At 47.9% G+C, this 13,486-nt stretch overlaps 1 protein-coding gene across 1 annotated transcript; it reads right to left on the minus strand.

The window, feature by feature from the left end:
• Positions 1 to 7,735: 7,735 nt before the first annotated feature.
• SOCS2 (suppressor of cytokine signaling 2) lies at positions 7,736 to 11,900 on the minus strand. The gene is made up of 4 exons (XM_065648206.1): positions 11,814 to 11,900; positions 11,164 to 11,278; positions 10,018 to 10,300; positions 7,736 to 9,042 (listed from the first exon to the last, which is right to left on the minus strand). The coding sequence occupies exons 3-4, from the start codon at positions 10,160 to 10,162 to the stop codon at positions 8,594 to 8,596; spliced, it is 594 nt and encodes a 197-aa protein (XP_065504278.1). The 5' UTR covers positions 10,163 to 10,300; positions 11,164 to 11,278; positions 11,814 to 11,900; the 3' UTR covers positions 7,736 to 8,593.
• Positions 11,901 to 13,486: the final 1,586 nt, after the last annotated feature.

A 13,486-nucleotide genomic window follows, 5' to 3' on the forward strand; every position in this document is an offset into this window, starting at 1 on the left:
TCACAAATCTTTTTAGAAACTCTGTACCAAGTATAATGAGATGAAAAAAAGAAAGCTTTTGAGAGGATCCTTTATGCTAATTAGAGTCAAGCTGTATCCTAGCATGTATGTATTTTCTTTGTTTTCTACAGACTAATTTGTTTCTGCTGATAACAAGAGCCAAAATGTGTTTTTAAAACTAGTGCAAGCAGATTTAATCTATTAGGACTATGCTGTTTTCAATTGTCTGTAGGACAGCATTCCAATTTCAAGGACAAAAGAAAAGAAATATGAGCCTCTAGATTCGTTTATTAAAAACATCTAATTGGTTAAATCTCTCACAAAACCTCTGAAATGAAGATGGGAAAAAAAATATTACACGGTTGCCTGGCATTTTTAGAAAGAAGAGCACAGAAAGCATTTCTGAATGTGATGCATCTTAAACACGCTGTTAAAATATGTCAAGATGGCCCAGACTCGGTGGCCTGAAGACTAAATGAGAGTCTTGCAAGCCATTGCCATCCACTGCCATCCCAGGCAATAATCCCTTCCTCCCCCTCATCTTCCTCCTCACCGTGGCCCTCCCTGATGCCAACCTCCAGGTCTCCTGCGCCAGCTACCCAAAACCTGGCCGATGCCAAGGAAGGTGAAGGTTTTGGTGGGGAAAGGCTGCCCAGCTTGTAGAGTGGGCTCAGCTGTGCTGTGCTGTGTGCTGGCAGGGTTTGGGGGCACAGGACTGGGGATCAGGAGGGGGTGTCACTCTTCAGGTGGCGTTTGCTACTCTAAAAGTGATTCCGTGTCGCTCCTGAGAAAAGATGACGGGCAGGACTGAAGTGCATCGCTGAAGGGGATCAACCCCTGGCCTGCAGCTTGGTTTATTCTGATACTTCATAACTTCCCATTCACCTAAATAATAAAGGCTTTAAATTAAATGCAGTTTGAAGAGAGCAATAGATATAAAATGTGACACATCATGAACTTTCTTTAAAGTATTTTTTTATTAAAAGGCATGTCCAGCATGTAGGTAAAATATAGCACAGAAAGTTTCAAAACATCTTTAACCATAGGGTTTGAAGTGACCCTGTAGTGTCTCTACATTTACCTTTGTTTCAATAATAAAAATGTGTTTATTAGCAGTACTGCAATGAAATAGTTCTCAATGCTGTTTACTTTGATACAATAATCTCTAGCCAAAAGTTGAATGCAGAATAGTTATAACAAAAGAAGCGGGCATCAAATGCAAAACTTTTGTATTCATTCCAGAACAACAAAAAAATCTCTGTAATGAATTGTAATAAAAAACCTGCAATTAATATTTGCAAAATGTGACTCAGTATTTCTCAGAATTTGTAGTCCATTTTCTTTAAATATGTGAATTAATGTAGTTCTCTGTTTTTGAAGTTTAATTTAAAGATGCTTTGAGGAGACAGATGAAATAGTGCAAGCTTCTAAATATTTATTCCAGACTTACAGAACTATTTTTTAAATTTAAAGCAACCATTTTAATAATGTGAGAACAAAGAAAATTTACAAATTAGCCTGAAAATCAAACATTGACAAACAAGTAAAAGGAATTTCAGATTCAAGTCTGAAACCTTTTTACAAAACCAACTTCTTTTGCTTGCAAATTACAGCCTGAGAAATGGTTGTCTAGAATTTTAGAAAGAAGAATGGAAGGTTGGTTTTATTTAGGAGGAGAATAACTACTGCTTTTTGTAATCTTTCTTTCCCAGGCTTTGAACTGGACAAACTCATATACAATACCTATGTTTTTAAAGGTTCTTACTTTCAGGCTGAGCTTTTCAGGAGCTAGTAATGATTCATGGAAAGTTTTTACAGGTAGCCTAGCAAGAGATTTGCCACTGCTTATACTTTTTCCATACGTCTTGTTTTCAAACAAAAAATACCCTTCCATTAAAAATTCCCTTACTCTGCTTTTTTCCCTTTCAAAATGAAACCTGTCCCATGCCTGGTTACAGCGGGCGCTGCATCTTCCATCAAGGGAGTTAAAAGAAACATGAATTTCCAGGAAACAGTTATTCTCGCGGGCAGTTTCCCTTGCAGAAAATGCATGTCCAAAGCGCTTCAGCTCACGACGGAGTTGCGATGCCACTTCCACTGTAATCTAGTTAGACCAGAATATCACTTTCCTAACTTATTTTCTTCTTTCTAGCAATGCAGCCAAAGATATTACCATCCTTCCCTCTTAAGTTCCTATCAATATTAATTGAAATATAAGTGACTTTTCACCCCATACTGATAAATTACAAAATGTTAAGTCCACTGCCCACTTTATGGCTGGGTAAATCACAGCCAATATAGGCTCAGTCCTGTTTAATATTGCTCTTCCTAAAAAAAAATGAATCAGCTAAAAAGCCCATAAACAATAACAGTTAATCCACAACTTATTCTGCCCTCCAGACTGTGTCGAGTAGCAGCATGCTGGGTAAGAAAAAAAGCAAATGTATGACGTGTAAGATATGTGTTCAGAGCAACCCCTCACATTTGGAGATTCCCCCTGAGACAAACTGAGGATAGGTACAGAGATTCAGCTGAGCAGATCCCATTTCAGGGCTGCAACCAGAAGAGAGACAATTAAATTGTAACCAAATGTTTTGAAAAGGCATTTTACAGCCTTCAGGTATCAGTCTTGCAACAGTTTCTGCTATAATTCTTATTATCGAGCCTGATCCAAAAAACTTCAGTGAAGTCAAAAGAATTTGCACTGGGCTTTGAATCTTTTCCCATGTTTCATGTACTTCTGCATTGACAATTTGTTAACTGACTGCACCAAATTGCAATCCTCACCTATGAAACATCAGTTATATGGAAGAATTTGACTGGAAACAAAAGGGTTAACTTATATAAACCCTGCCTGCCAATAAAAGAAAAATTAAGGCAGGCACATTGAATTCGGGGATTTTTTTAAATGTATTTCGTTCTTCGCAGCACTCAGCACTGAACTTCTCCTGGGTATTATCAGTTTGAACTTTTTCCTATTAAATGTCAGCTTGTTTCTTATGCTAATGTGAATAGCTTTTGCTCCTGCATTTTTTTACTCCTTAATATCATAGAAAGTAATTACATTATTTCATTATTTTGGTATTTCAGTTCCTGGAGAGTTAATTGCTCCAACTCTGGAAGAAAACAAAACAAAACACAGGTGCAATCCTTTTTTTTTTTTTTTTTAAATGAGATTTAAGTAAAATAAAATCCACAGTTTACCTGGGAGATTGAACACCATCATTGTGATGATGTATTTTAGTACCTAGACTTTCTCAGAGACACTGGCTACTTCAAAGGCCTCTAGATAAACACAGTTAATCCCTCCCCCCTCGTGGCAACCCTGGCATGAAGACAGACTGATTTTGCTATAAGTTTATTTTTTTCCTGAAGTTCAGTTTTCTAGCCAGACTTTGTTTATACGTGGTTTCATACTCTGTGCTGATACTAGTTACTCCCAGGACCTTTAAGCTCTACCATAATAAAACACCTTTCAGCATCATGCTAGTCCTGATGGCTAGTTAATTGATCCACCCTGTGAGAAGTGCCACCTCTCATAGGAGCTGCTGGTTTTTCTATGTTCTTTACCTCCAGTCCCTTCTCAGACACCAAAAGCCAGACAGATCATTCCCTCCTCAGCAAGCACAATAGCTTCTCATCTGGGCTCCAGGCAGCTGTATTTTTACCTCGCTTCCAGTGTGTCCCCTGTCTAAGCCAGCAGATAAGGACCAGCGATGGTTGGCACCGATGCCGTCCACAGCCCCTGGTAGCACCAACTCTGCCTCCCACATTCTTTGACTGATCTTCAGCCCCTTGGAGAAATTACCGAATTTCAGCAATACCATGGCGAGCTGCCATGTTGTTGTAAAGCGAGCTCAGACCTTGGTGATCCGAAGTTCGGTGTCGGTGGAATGTTGTCTCCAGGCATTTTCAGCCATGCTAAGGTCTTAGCAAAATACTGAGACCTGTTGAAGTTAACACTAATCAAGAAGTGGTTTTCAGGAGCTAGGCTAAGATACCAAAGTAGCTTGTCATCCCCACTTCCTTTGCATATACAGCACTAACCAGCTCAGACCTTTCAAGTAATTTCTAGTTATTCTATTTGGAAATGTGATGGTTTCTGTACTTGAAGTTTTATTTCTTTCTGTATTTTTTTAAAAATAAAATTTCTTCTTTTGACAGAAAAGTTTCTTCTAATTATTGAGAATCAGTAATACAAGTTCTAGAATCCTTCAAGACACTATTTCCTCCAGCAGTCAATATGACACTTAGATTTTTTTTTTAATGACAGCAAAGTCAGCAGAAGTTTTATTTTCCTTTATTTTAAATGACTGTTAGACACGACACCCATGTCTAAAGATGTCCCTTCCCATTCCATCATGTGTTTCGTTTCGGCTTAAGAACAAAGCCCTGACACCACTCAACTTACTTTCCACTAGATCCTAAGCTTAGAGCCAAAGGAAAAATCCGTAGGAATTTTATCAGGAGTACAAGAAAAAGCTCTTGAATAGAACATGTAAGTAAATAAAGATTTTCTACAATCTTTAACAAGGTAATTTACCTACAGCAACACTTGGCTAAGACAGGTGAGGTGGCTAAGATACAGGAATTCATGCAGCTACAGAACCCTGTCCTTCCTATTGTATGTAGATTCTGTTTTCTTAAGGTGATGAGACTTTATAAGAGTCTCAGATTCTGAAGCTCCACAGTTTTTAGTGAGGAGTAAGTTCTGGATTGTTTTAAGATACAAAAATAAACCTTTCTGCCCCCATATTCTAGTGAACATTTTTCCTTCTTGCTAATAAAACATATATTGTTTATCTAGAATGTGGTTACATAAAATATAATTAGGACAATACTGATCAGACCAGATTAAAATAAAATTATTTCTAATGCACTGGGTGCAGCTGCTTGGTTACATTCCTGCTCTACCCATCCATCTTGTACTTGCGCCATTTTCTGTCTCTGATGATGATACTAGCAGCAGGGAAATACGCATACGACTAACGGAGACCTAGGTCACACTTCTGCTAGGTTTATCGCTAAACTAAATATAGTCACCAATTCCATTTTCATCATTCATCTTGCAATTATTTTTTATTATTTTTTACAAGCGTCACCTTTTAGGATTGTGGGATTATCAGTTTTCCTTTAATTAAAATGAAGAGGTTTTCAGCAACTAACATTGCTGGATAATCTGAAACCTCAAGACTCAAAAAATGAAAACCCAAACCAACACATGGGATGAAAAAAAAAAGGCTTAGGATTAAAGTCCTTATAATGATTTTTGGTTGACTCATGGGTGTTGAACCTGTGAAACTGGCTTCACTGAACGCTCTGTACTAGCAATTCAGGATGACATATATCAGTTAGAAGTAATTTTGGGAATCTGAATGGCCAGCAATTTAAAAGCTAGTGCTGTGAACAAGCCGCAACAACATCCATAAAGTGAAAAAAAAAAAAAAAAAAAAGGCACTGAACTTTAAAAAAAAATGTTTGGACAACATGATCATGCCTGAAAATTCCCAAGGTCTACATGCAAGATTTTTGCACTGCTATAATCTAATCATGTGCTAGCCTTGATTTTTTGTACCAGAACAAGTCATTCCTCTGTGCTGCATTAGAACGAAGCCAAGCTTTCAGCAAGCTATAGTGTGGTTTAGTTTTACTAGTGCAATGCATCAACCCTAGGGCTGGCATCCTAATGAGGACAAGAACTATGCTTTCATACAAAGAGGACTAGTTCCCCCTCCAGTCTGTTCAAAATATTGTTCACTGCTTCCAGCACACCATAGCTACAGACCCTACTTTTCCTCACAGTAACTAATACAAATGATACGAAATATTAGTTTGCTCCAGGTTTGGTGACTTGATTCCACGTTGCAGTAACTACTCCTGATTATTTCCAAGAATCACCACCTTTCACTTTGCTAGCACTCCTTGTCTTCAGCCTGCCGTTTGCCCTGGTGCTTTGGAGAACTGCTAACAAAAAGGCCAGTGAGCTGCCCTGCATCTGCCCCACGTTGTTCCTCAGAACTTGGCTCTGCCAGAGGGTATACCTGGCCTGTGACTGCATACAGTAGGCTGCCAGCAACAAGCCATAAATAATTTATTTATACAACATGGCTGTCTCTTTGCACCCCAAAACTCTTCTCAGTCAGGTCGTTCCAGCTTTGCTATTTATGATTTTAAATCCCCAGGCCACAGGCTAGCCTGGAGGGAACTTATTTTAAAAGACCTTAATACAATGTTTCCCAGTGGGCCCCTGTGTGTATCACAGCTAAGTATCACCTTGGCTAAAAATGCCCAGCAATAGGAGGTTAACGTAGCAGCACATTATTGTATCCTAACTGTAACAGAAGTTACTCCGAACAGCAGCTATCTCATCTCAAGGTAGAGCTAGACAAGAACTGTAAGAAAAACAGTTCATCAGAATTAAAGGTGTTCCCAGGAATACAGTTCTTTCAACAGACACCACGCACAAGAAAAGCTCCTCAGTTTGAGGGTGGCAGATCCTAGCAAGGCAGATGACAAGCACAGAAGAACCGTGTGATTACGACACATACCTGGGATACAAGAGCTCTGCTGGGATGCGAACCGGAGGGTGGTTGCCGTATTATGTGAAAAACTTCCAACAATCTGCTACATTTTGGCAGGGCATGGGGGAAAAAATTACATAACAAAAGCTTTTGTTTTGTTTTCAGGAGAAAACTCCCTCTATTTCTGTACTAGAGCTTGCATTAAAAATGAGGGGAGAGAATTGAAGCTGTGGATGAGAAGGGAGTAAAGCCACTTTTTCCACAGAGAGAACAGCAGCGTATCAAGTGTTTGCCATACCAAAGGACCATCTCCTCTGCCTCAGGTTCTTTGTGTCTTCCTTGGCGCAACAGCCACGCTACTCATTTCTGCCAGCATGTTAATGACAAAACTGAGTGCGTAATGCTGGGAGTTTAGATGCAACAAAATAAGCTGGTCAGTGCCCCAGAGTTTATGAGAAGAGATGCAGCATCTTGACAGTACTACAGAGCAGTTACACACAAGGAAAACTAGATGATTATTTTATGTTGTTTCTATTTCATCCTGGGCAGGGCTGGATTACAGCAAGTCTTGACAACCCTCCTTGTTCAAACACAGGCCTATTTGCTTTAATTAAAAAGTAAGCTAGAGAAAGAGTTAAAACTATGCAACTTGACTGAGAATAAATCTATGTCCTTGTTTCTCTGTTTAATGCTCTCCTATTACTCTCATCCAGGATATTTCTTCTATTAAATACTTAATATATAGACTGATGAATGGGTATTGAGGATCTTAGTCCCTTCTCATGTGGAAGACTGCTGTAATACAAAAAGCAACGTCCTGTGCTAATACCTAACTACGGGAATTCAGCAGGCAGCCTCTAAACCACTAATCTGAACATAATCCAGCTATACTTTAGAGCAGCACCACAAAGGCAGAGCAGGGGTATTCGTCCCCACGAATACATGTGCATTTGTTTGAGGATTAGCTGGGAAATGATACAAGTTCACAAGATCACTGTTTCCTGAACAGCAGCAAATTCATATATACAAAGATTGGGAGATTATTGTGCAATTTGATTTACTTTATTGAGTAATGGTCTCACAGCTACACTGGTGAATTAAAAGGAAAAAAAGAAAAAAGAAAAAAAAAGATAAAGAAAAAAACTCTGACCCCTTCCAAAAAAAAAAAAAAAAAAGACCAAATCCATATTTCCCCACATTTTGGGAAACACACTGAAGAAAACATTCTACACTGTAGAAGACAGCTCTAACTGCTGATATCCATGTTTTGACATTGGACCTCAGCTACTGCAAGTCTGCAGCATACAGTCCTAAAGCCTCAACCAAAAGAGGCTTAATAGTAATAACATGGATATATCACCACTGGGAAGATGTTAACATGTTAACAAAGATTCTGGGATACCAATCTGGTATAATCAGCAACATACTGGGTTCCTGTGAAAGATGTGGCATTTCTCCTTAAGGTCAGCTTTTAGAGAATTTTGAAAAACAATGTTTTAAACTGATTACTTACAGTACTCTTTTGCTTGCAGAAAAACACAAGAATGGTAGTTCAATAAAAACTGAATAGATGATCACTTTTATGACTGGATTTGATTAGTTGCATAACTTGGGCAAGATTATCACAGTGTGATCCAGTTAAGCTTTCAGGATTATACGAACCCCAGCACCAAATTAATCTTGGAACCAGACAACTGAGATGCTTATGCACTCTCATCCGCCTCTGACCACTTCTGCAGTCTCTCCCAGTCCCACTGCTTCAATTAGTGTTTGACAGTTAGTGCAGTATTTTATGCCATTGACAAAGCAACACAATCTGGACAGATTCCTGCCTTCTCTCTCCTCGCAAGAATAGCATGCCACCTTGCTGAACTCCCGAGGATGCAAACTGGGATTATTCTACGTAAAGTCTCCCTTTGTGGTATCTGAAATAAAAACCTTTCCCCCAGAACTGCCACTGTTTTGATAGTGAATTCCATGCAGAGTTGTACAACTGGTTACTCAGTTCTTTGGCTGATTTTAAGAATTGCATTTAAAAGTTACTCTACGTTAGAAGCATCCAGAAAATACATTTATACCTGGTACTGGTACTCTTTCAAGTACTCTTTTAGTCTTGTTGGTAATGGCAGCTCCCAGATCTGATTTGTACACTTGTTTATGGTTATTCTGCAGCGGTGTTGCAGAGATGGTGCAGATGTATAGAGAGGTTTGTTCAGGTAAAGATGAACAGTTCCATTTGAAGGTGTTTCGGTTCTGTCCTTGCACATAAGAACATAGTACTCAATCAAATGCACAACACTGTTGAACTGTTTAAGTCTAGATCTGACACAAGTGATAGAGTCCAGTCTAAACTTGCCATCTTGATATTCTATGCGTAGATTGGTCGGTCCTGCTGATGTTTTTACTGAAATAGTCAGTAGATACTCTGAATGGGAACTATCCCTAACCAAAAAGGTCCCTTCAGAGGCATCCTGTAATCTCTCTTTGGCTTCGGCAACAGTCATGTTGCCCCAGTACCACCCTGTTAAAAGAAGAGAGAAAGAAGGGGTTTGTTTATTCGTGTTTGTTTGTTTGAAAAGCTGCTCTTTGGCTGATATATTTCTAATAAGCCACTTCCCTTTGTCGCTTGAAGGCTAAAGTCCCGCAGGTATTGTAAATTTGCTATTTAAATTTATTTGCTTTACAATGCGTCTCGTTTTGACAGAGCCTTCCAGGTTACTGTTTATCTTCCTATCAATGCATACACACGCAGAAACTTTCCTGCAGCGTCCTGCGAGGCTAACACCGGAGCCGACCACCCCCCGGGCCGCCCGTAAGGTAGCAGCGACCCGTCCGGCGGCCCCGCGCTGCGCACACGCCGGGGAGAGGGCTGCGTCCGCACGGCACACTCTGGCAGCCTGCAAAAACCCCGCTTTTGGTAACTCCAGGTAGGCTGCTGTTGACATGAGCTTTGCCTATCACTCGGAAACTGAGAGGGGTAAGAATACAACTTCGGCGGTGCGGCTGCGGTCCTAGCGGGGAGGCGATGAATTCAGACAAAAGCCCTTCCCTCTGCCCGCGGCCAAGCCCTGCGTCCTGCGGGGCCGGGCGAGCCGCCGCCACGCCGCCGAGCGCAGCGCAGGTACACGGGCCGCGGGGATGCGGCGGCGCCGCCGCCCGCTCCTCACGCCGCGGCCGCCCGGCCGGAGGCAGCGCCCGGCCAGCGATCCCGGGCTGCCGCCGGGGCGCGGCGCTGCCGGCGCGGGCGGTACTTTCGCTTCGGCCACCGCCGCCACCGCCCCTCGCCGCCGCGGGGCCGCGACCCCGCAGAGCCAGGCAGCGATAGCGGCAAGCGTCGCCCCACCGCCCGCTTCTCTTCTAGGCCCGGCGGGGCTCCCCGCCGCGGCGCTCCGCCTCCCCGGGGACCGCGGCTCAGCGGGCGGCGGCGAGCCGGACACACCGGCGAGCGCCGCCGCCCCGGGCTCTCCCCTTTTCGAGACCGGCCGTCCGGGCTTACCTGCCCGCCGCAGCTCCTCCATAGCCACGGCCAACTGCGCCGCCTCACAGGATTCCTCGGGACTAGGCACCGCCGCTTCGGGCTGACCCCAGCGCTCTCGGGAGCCCTCCGCGCTCTCCAGGGACCCGGCGGAACGCAGGGTCATGGGGGGCGGCGGCGGCGGGCGCGGCCCCGCTCGCACGCAGGTTGGGGGTTGCCCGCGGGAGAGGGCTCCACTCCGCCGCCGCCGCGGTGCTCAGCGTAGCGCCGGGTGCATGGCCCCGGTCCCCGGCCCGGGCGCCGCCTGCGAGCGGACAGAGAGCGTGGTTAGCGGCGAGCCCCGCGAGAGGCGCTCCCGACCCAGCCCGTGCGCTTCTGGCTCTCCCGCTTCGGAACTTCCCAGCATCCAGAGGAGGGACCCAAGGCAAGAGATCACCTCCCGGCGGAGCGGGGGAGGGACATCTCCTCCCCCCGTCGCCCAGCCTGTCCCCGGATCCCCTCCGCCGGGGACTAGGCGGCGGCGGCGGCCCGCGAAGGTGGTCTCGCTTTACTGCAAGGACAAACCCGTTGACGCGCCACTCCCTCGGCCGGGGTAGGCGAGCCCGGCCGGCAGCGCTGGGAGAGGGGTTTGGGAGAGGAGGGGGTCGTGTGGGGAGAGCCGAGCACGTAAAGGTGTGAGTGGAGAGGGGTAACCAAGGAGCGGGGCAGGTCCCAGACCCGGCGCTGCCAGGGTTGCACGCTGCGGTGCGTAGGAACGGTACGATACGCGGTAAGGTCGTACGCGAGGTCGTACCTCTAGGAACGGGAACCCGCCATGGGCCGTGTACCCGGGGAGGGAGCGACCCTCTCCTGGGCAGCGGCATGACCGAGGGGCTGCGGGGCCGGCTGCGCGGGCAGCGTCGGACCCGAAGCTCGCCAGCCGCTTGGGTACGGGAAGCGGCAGCACGGTGAAGGACGCGATATATTTAGCGCGGGGCAGGAAATGTGCTTTTCCTGTTCCATTAAATGCTGATAGTATTAAAAAATTATCTTTCCGCTCCGCTGAAGCGAACGGCAGGGACAAAAAGAGCCTCTCGCTCTCCCACCGTCACTCTGGGAGCGACAGGAGGCCAGGCAGCGTAGGCGAGGGGAGCTTAGTTGGCTTGGCCGGGGGCGGGGAGGACTCACGGGGAAGACCGGGACCCCCGCCGGTGCTTGCGAACGGGGCACAGTCTCTGCCTCCAGGTGCGCAGCAGCCGTCAGGTGAGGGGTTCTGCCGAGGCGGCTCCTCCCGTCACAGGTTCTGCGGCAGAGCTCAAACTTTTCCAAATTAAACTTTAGTGGCAGCTGACAGGTTACTCTGACGGGTTTCTATCGCGACATATGCAGGCACACACACAGCAACCCCCGGGGCAAAGCCCATCCCCGTCCTCATCTTCCCTGCCCAGGACCTGCCGCCGCCGGCTCGGGGACCGGGCACAGGTGCGCCTGTCACCGGAGCGGCTGCGGAGCCGCCGGCCGCAAAGTCCCGAGCGCAGGTGGGAGCAGCCTTGCCGGCAGTGCCCGGGCGCGGCCCCTTGCGAAGGGGAAGCGCCTGGAGCGCCTGCCTGCGAAGTGCCGCCGCCCGCGGGAGCTCGGCGGGGATGGAGGGTTTGCGAGCTAGCTGCAGCGGCGCGAACCCCGGCGGGGACGCGGAGCGCCGAAGCAGCCTGCCTCCGGCTTCGGGGAGCCTTCATACCGCCTGTCGGGAGCTCGTCCCGGGAGCTGAGCGGCAGGCTCCCCGATCTGGAGAAGCGGCAGGGCACCGGGCGCAGGGAGGGGACGGCGACGGGACTCACCCGGGCTCGGCGGGACGGCGTTGGGGCTGCCGCTGCCGCCGCCTGGAGGTGGGGCGGTCAGGTTGTTCTCGCGCCCGGCGGCGTTTGGGGGAGCGGGGAAGCACAGCACCCGCCGCCGGGGAGAAGCGTCGGGGCTGCGCTCGGGCAGACGGACAGGCTGCCGCTGCCGGAGGAGGATGGTGCTCCTGGGGAAACAACACCCTCCGCTCTCCCCCTCTCCCCGGCGCGGGCGGTCTGTTCGCCTTTGATTGCGAGGCGAGGGCATCCTCCCCCCGCCGCTCCCCCTTCCCGGGATGGCTACATACAAAGGCTGCTTTCCAGGAACTTTCCAGGAACCGCATCATGTGACAGGACCCGCTCCGGCGCCTCCACCGCGATCGCAGCCAGCCGGGACCGACGCACCGAGCCGCCGCCCCTGTCATGACGGGGCAGCGGTCTCCTAACCCTCCCCCGTCCGTCCCCCCCCTCCCCCGCCCGCGGAGCGGCGGGAGACGCGCGGCGAGCAGGTCAGTGGCCGGGGCCGCTGAGGTACCGGCGCGAGGGCGGCCGTTGGAGCCCGCCGTTGGAGCTCCAACGGCCGCCCGCGCGCGGGCCGCGCGGCACCTCCTGAGGTAACCGGGCGAGCGCGGCAGCGCGGTCCCCCCTCTGCCCCTCCGCGGCGGGGCGGGAGCGGCGGGGCGAGGGCGAGGGGTGCCCGGCCTGCCCGGCGCCGGCAGCCGCGGGCACCTGAGCGCGGCGGCGGGGCCCGCCCTCAGGGCCGGGAGCGCGTCAGGGGCCGCTGCCAGGAGCTCCGTGCCAGGAACTTGCGGCGGCCGAAGCTCCTGGGACACCCCACCCTGGTTTCCACCCCCCTTCACCCTCCGGCGCTAAATACCTCGTTGCTACAAACAGCCATTACCCGCGATGCGCGCGCCGCTGCTTTTTTCCCCCTCCGCGATATTTTTTTTTTTTTTTTAATAAACCCAAAGCTGTTTTTCGGTGTAAAGAGGATTGATTGTGCCGCGGGTGCTCCTCGGTAACCGGCCACCTTCCGCCGCTGCCCGGGCGGCCTCGAGCCGACTTTAGAAAGGCAAAAAAATAAGAAAGGAATGAGGGGAAACAAAGCAAAAGTAGCCGTATTAGTCTCACCCCTGCCCGCAAGTCAGGGCTCCCTGCGAATTGCCTGGGGGTGTTCGGGAGGGAGCATTTTTCGGGTTTAACGGGAGAAGGGTTAAAGGGTGTCTTTTTGAAGTCCTCGGGAAAAGAAAAATAATATAGAATAATACAAAATAATACGTTTGAAAATCGGAGGGGAGGGAGCCTTTGTTATCAAAGAGATAAATGAATATGTATTAGGCTGGACGGTGTGGCTGAGGGAGCGGGGCAGCAGCGGCACGCCAGCTGCCCTGCGCGCAGAAAGCTCCCACAGGGACACGGCTGCCTGCGGTGCGACTCCCCAGTAACTCCTGAAATTAAACGTTTCTTTTTTTTAAAAAAAAAAAAAAAGGGGGGGGTGGGTATCGTGGAGGACACTTCCTGACGGCTTTTGTAACAGGCATTACTTACAATTTTTTTAACATCGGGGATGAGTGAAGAGCGTTAGAGTTAATAATTCTCTTTAAAAGTGCTGTATTAAGTGATTAAGCAGATTCATCTGAGGAAAAAAAAAATTGCTTTGTTAACTGAACTGGTCA

This window comes from Caloenas nicobarica, chromosome 1 (genome assembly GCF_036013445.1).
Source record: "Caloenas nicobarica isolate bCalNic1 chromosome 1, bCalNic1.hap1, whole genome shotgun sequence".
NCBI lineage: Eukaryota > Metazoa > Chordata > Aves > Columbiformes > Columbidae > Caloenas > Caloenas nicobarica.

Coding starts and splice junctions, on each gene's coding strand:
- SOCS2 (XM_065648206.1), bottom strand. CDS start 10,162: ATGACCCTGCGTTCCGCCGGGTCCCTGGAGAGCGCGGAGGGCTCCCGA. Junction 9,043..10,017: donor GGAGGAGCTGCGGCGGGCAG/GTAAGCCCGGAC, acceptor TTCTTTTAACAG/GGTGGTACTGGGGCAACATG.